Source organism: Aptenodytes forsteri, unplaced genomic scaffold (genome assembly GCF_000699145.1).
Source record: "Aptenodytes forsteri isolate BGI_AS27 unplaced genomic scaffold, ASM69914v1 Scaffold336, whole genome shotgun sequence".
In the NCBI taxonomy this organism is placed as follows: Eukaryota; Metazoa; Chordata; class Aves; order Sphenisciformes; family Spheniscidae; genus Aptenodytes; species Aptenodytes forsteri.
In genome coordinates this window covers 1,137,328-1,141,466 of record NW_008794911.1, presented here as the reverse complement: position 1 = coordinate 1,141,466, position 4,139 = coordinate 1,137,328, and the positions used below count along the sequence as shown (strand labels likewise).

Here is a 4,139-nt window from a genome sequence, read left to right as displayed (position 1 = left end):
TTCTGTGCAGCTTGCCAAAGGTCCAGCTCTGCCTCATACCCTAGCTGGTATTTCCAGACTTGTATGTAGAGTCTGACTGTGTGTGATGAGTTTTTTGATGGTGAACAGCAAATCAAAGAAGAGCTAAGATTCCTTGAATCATCAAGCTTCCTGTGGCACCAAGGGAAGTTAGTACTGTTTTCTTCCTACATTTCCTATTCCTTATTCTTACGAATGTATGCATTTGTGAGAGAAATGTACTTATGTTTGTGTCTTTCATTCATTCTTGATTGTTTTCTCTTTTGCTGTGGCCCTTTTAGAGAGCCAGGGCAAACCTTTGTTCAGTGGTTCAATCCCAGAGGAGGAGATTAAGTGTACTAAAATAAGTTTTAAATCTTTTTGTTTATATTGAAAAACGTTGATGCTTGTTTCCTCTTACAGATTCTGAAGTCAATATCAGAAAGAAGACATTCACTGAGGTTCAAACAGAACGATTGGAGCAAGCAGAACGGACTGTTTTAATTAAGTGCCCACAAAAACTTAATGGAAAAAAATTATTGCAGTATTTATCTAGTCATGGAAACATTAACAGTCACTTCTTTTTTGAAAATCGTGTAAGTAATTAACAATGTAAACTAAAATCTAGACTTAGACAAAAAGAAATACTAGCATTTGGTCAAGGCCTCATACATGTAACTTAAGCAAATTATATACAATTAATATATTAAATTAGTTTTTATCTTTGTTAATGTTTACAGGTTGTTGAGCAACAGATTTTTATTCATAAGTCAGCTAAGCAACAGCTCCTCTAAGGGATAGGTAGCAACCTGTTTTGCACTAAATCTTTGAAACTTTTACATAGCACTGTTCATTGTTCTAATAATAGAGCTAACTTTTTTATGTGCTTCTTGAGCATTACAGTTGTGAAGATAAATAGATTTTAGAACTTGTATGTTTAGTGCTTGCTGCCAAGAATAGCATATCTTAAATATTTTTGACCTCTTGTGAAAAAGCATCTAAAGAATGTTGAGGTACAGAACCTAGCATTCAGCTTCAGGGCTGTTGTATTAAACTGTCTCAGTACTCCCAGGAACATCCGAATAATATCAGTACAATCAGTTCAAGGCTTGTATGCATTCATCTAACCCTGTCTATTTCCATTCTTAATGTTTTAGGGTGTCCATGCTTTAATAGAATTTTCTGAAAAGGACAGTATAGCCTCATTGCAGGATGCTGTTGGAATCCCAAGTGCTGCAGAGCATCATGTTGTTCCATTTAAATCTAGACTTTTTAATTTCACGCTGAAAAACACAGTGAGTCAAGCTGCTGAAGAGACACCAGTTCACCTCTCTCCTCAGTCTCACATTCCAGTGACAGAGCTAATTCAAAAGCTTTGATATGCAGACAGTGTAAGTATAGGTTTCTAGATCTCTCTCAGTTAAAAATGAATCATGTCTATTTCAGATTTGCAAGTGGTCATGTGCAACTTATAAAGCAATTTATTTCTATTAAAATAAAAAAAAGTAATCCCTGTTAGAATTTTGTGTGAATGGTTCTCCTACACTGAAACAAATAGATGAAATTAGTCATTTTAGTTGTCAAAATAATTTCTTCGGTATGAAATAAACCTGTTTGAGATTTAAAAAAAAAAAATTTTAATTGCAATGATACTAAGCAGATGAAAATATATGTTAATAGATAGAATATGGGTCATTGTATTTTTACAGTGTTTATTTTCTTAACTAGATAAGCAGTCAGATGTACATTCTACTGAATGAGTATCAGCTTACAGAAGAAAATATCAAGCTCCGATTTCTGGCCTGTTCTTTGGTTCGGGATTTTGCACGTGCATATTTTCCAGACAGCACAGTAAAGCCATTTGGCTCTTCAGTCAACACCTTTGGCAAATTGGGATGTGATGTGGACATGTTTCTGGACTTCCATGATACACGAAAGCATGCTGCAAAAATGGTAAGATTATGCTATGCATCTTCAGTCTGTTGAATTTCTTCAACAGAGCAGCTCATTTGCTGTTTCACACGCAGGAATCAGTTTATTTATACTAAGGTTTTACATGACTTCATACTACAGACTGCGAACAAGTTTATTTGAATGTTTGGACTTGAAGACTTTCAAAAGCTGGATGTGACATGAAAGAGATCTTCCTTGCAATAGGAAGAAAATGACTTGGTGTTTACGTAGACTTTGTACTGTCAGTGTGAATTTCACTGTGGGGAAAAAACCCTTCATCCTCCAAAATTGATTCGGCAATGTCAGATCTTCCCATCCTGCTGTTGGGTTTTCTTCTCTGGAGCTGCTGGGATTCATCCATGCTTTTTAAAGCTTGGCTTTGATTTTTAGGGTCCCCCATGTTCTGAAGCATAATAATTTTGTGCACGTGTATACATGTGCATTTTGGGAGGGTTGTCAGGTTCTTTTACTTAGTTTAAAGAGTTGACTTCATGCTACAGAAAAGTTACTCAATTATGTACTGGGGTGCATACATCTATACCTAAGAGTGTGTGGAGTTTTGAAAGTTTAAGACCTCCTGGGATAGTATCAGTGAATAGTTGCAGGTGGCACACTTGTTCATGTTTGTGGTGTCTGTCCAGAGAAAATTACCATGTTAACAGCACCTGATTTTCATTGTGAAGGGAATTAGTTGGCTTACTCCTGAAAGGAACCTGAGGATAAGCTGGTATATGTGAACTGTAGATGTTTTGGGGACCAGGACCCAGGAGCAAAACAGGAACCGAGCCAGATCAATAATGCAGATATTTCAATTGTCACATTTTCCATAAGATACTTCATAATTATTTGAATGCCTCATTGATAATACAACAGTAAGCACCAAGAGAAGTAGTGATTACTAAGCAAGTGTAGAGGCTTGAAATTGAAATACACTCACCTGAATTTGCTGACCAAAGTACAGAATTTGCATCAATACCTTGAGAAGTTGGAGGGTTACAAGACTTCAGTAAGCAATATTCAGTCAACAGTATTGCCTTTTTCAATGCATATATTAAATTTCATCTTAATCATGTCTTAACCCATACTACAATTCGGAAATCTGGACTATGTAACCAAGTTCACATGTTTAGTGTTGGGATTTGGGCAGCTTCAAATCGTAATGGTTATTTAGAGTAGATTGTGTCTCAGTCCTTGTGTGTGTAGGCACAAAGAATGGGAAAGGACTAGACAAGCCATTTTTGGAAGGCTCTTACCTCTTGCTGCTGTTTTTTGGCTGTGGACAGTGTAAATGTCCTTTCGGGTTGGAGAACGAAATATGAAAGAGAGAGATGAGAATCAGGATAGGAAGAAGGGAAAGTTGGACCGGAAATGCCCTGTGGAGAAGTTGGGATTCTTCATGGATTCTGAATGGGTAATAAAGTAAGTGTTTCTGGTGTTTTGAAAACTTTTCTTTTTATTTGTATGGTGACAGATAGTTTGGGGAAAACTAGATTTTGTATGGTGACAATAGTTTGGGGGAAAACTAGATTTTGTATGGTGACAGATAGTTTGGGGAAAACTAGATTTTGTATGGTGACAGATAGTTTGGGGAGCTTGCAGTTCATAAAAAAAAAAAAAAAAAAAAAAAACAATGGGCTTAAGCTTTTGAAGATTGAAAATTCACTCAGCTTTTCTGTACAATTTGTATATTGCCATGTACTTTATTTTTAAAGAAATATCCCTTCAAACGTATATAGTTTTTAGTATTACTGCAGTGATCAAACACAACGAACGCAAGTATGTCAGTTGAAAAGTAGGATCATCGTGTGTGTGTGGGAAGTGTTAAAATCTAGGAACCCTTTACATTTAAACAGTAAAGCTGCCTTTTAAATTTTGAGGGAAAAACCTTTCAACTATAAAACGTCTATTTTCAAAGCATGTTTTGTGACTAGCTGTTTTCTTTAGTATTCATCCTCTGTAGAAATAGAAGTTCTACTGTGAACTTTAGAGTTGTTCTTGTCTTTAAGTTACATGACAGGTTAATAGGCTGCGTGGCACACTTATAGAATCATAGTTTGGGATGGAAGGGACCTTTAAAGGTCATCTAGTCCAACCCTCCCTGCAGTGAGCAGGGACATCTTCAACTAGATCAGGTTGCTCAGAGCTCCATCCAACCTGACCTTGAATGTTTCCAGGGATGGGGCATCCGC

At 36.5% G+C, this 4,139-nt stretch overlaps 1 protein-coding gene across 1 annotated transcript in view; it reads left to right on the top strand.

The window, feature by feature from the left end:
- Positions 1 to 416: 416 nt before the first annotated feature.
- Positions 417 to 4,139, top strand: part of MTPAP (mitochondrial poly(A) polymerase) — a 21,073-nt gene continuing 17,350 nt past the window's right edge. Inside the window, exons 1-3 of the mRNA XM_009275183.2 lie at positions 417 to 593; positions 1,155 to 1,388; positions 1,726 to 1,950. Of these exons, the coding sequence (XP_009273458.2) occupies positions 1,738 to 1,950 (213 nt within the window). The 5' untranslated portion in view covers positions 417 to 593; positions 1,155 to 1,388; positions 1,726 to 1,737. The remainder of the gene's footprint in view (positions 594 to 1,154; positions 1,389 to 1,725; positions 1,951 to 4,139) is intronic.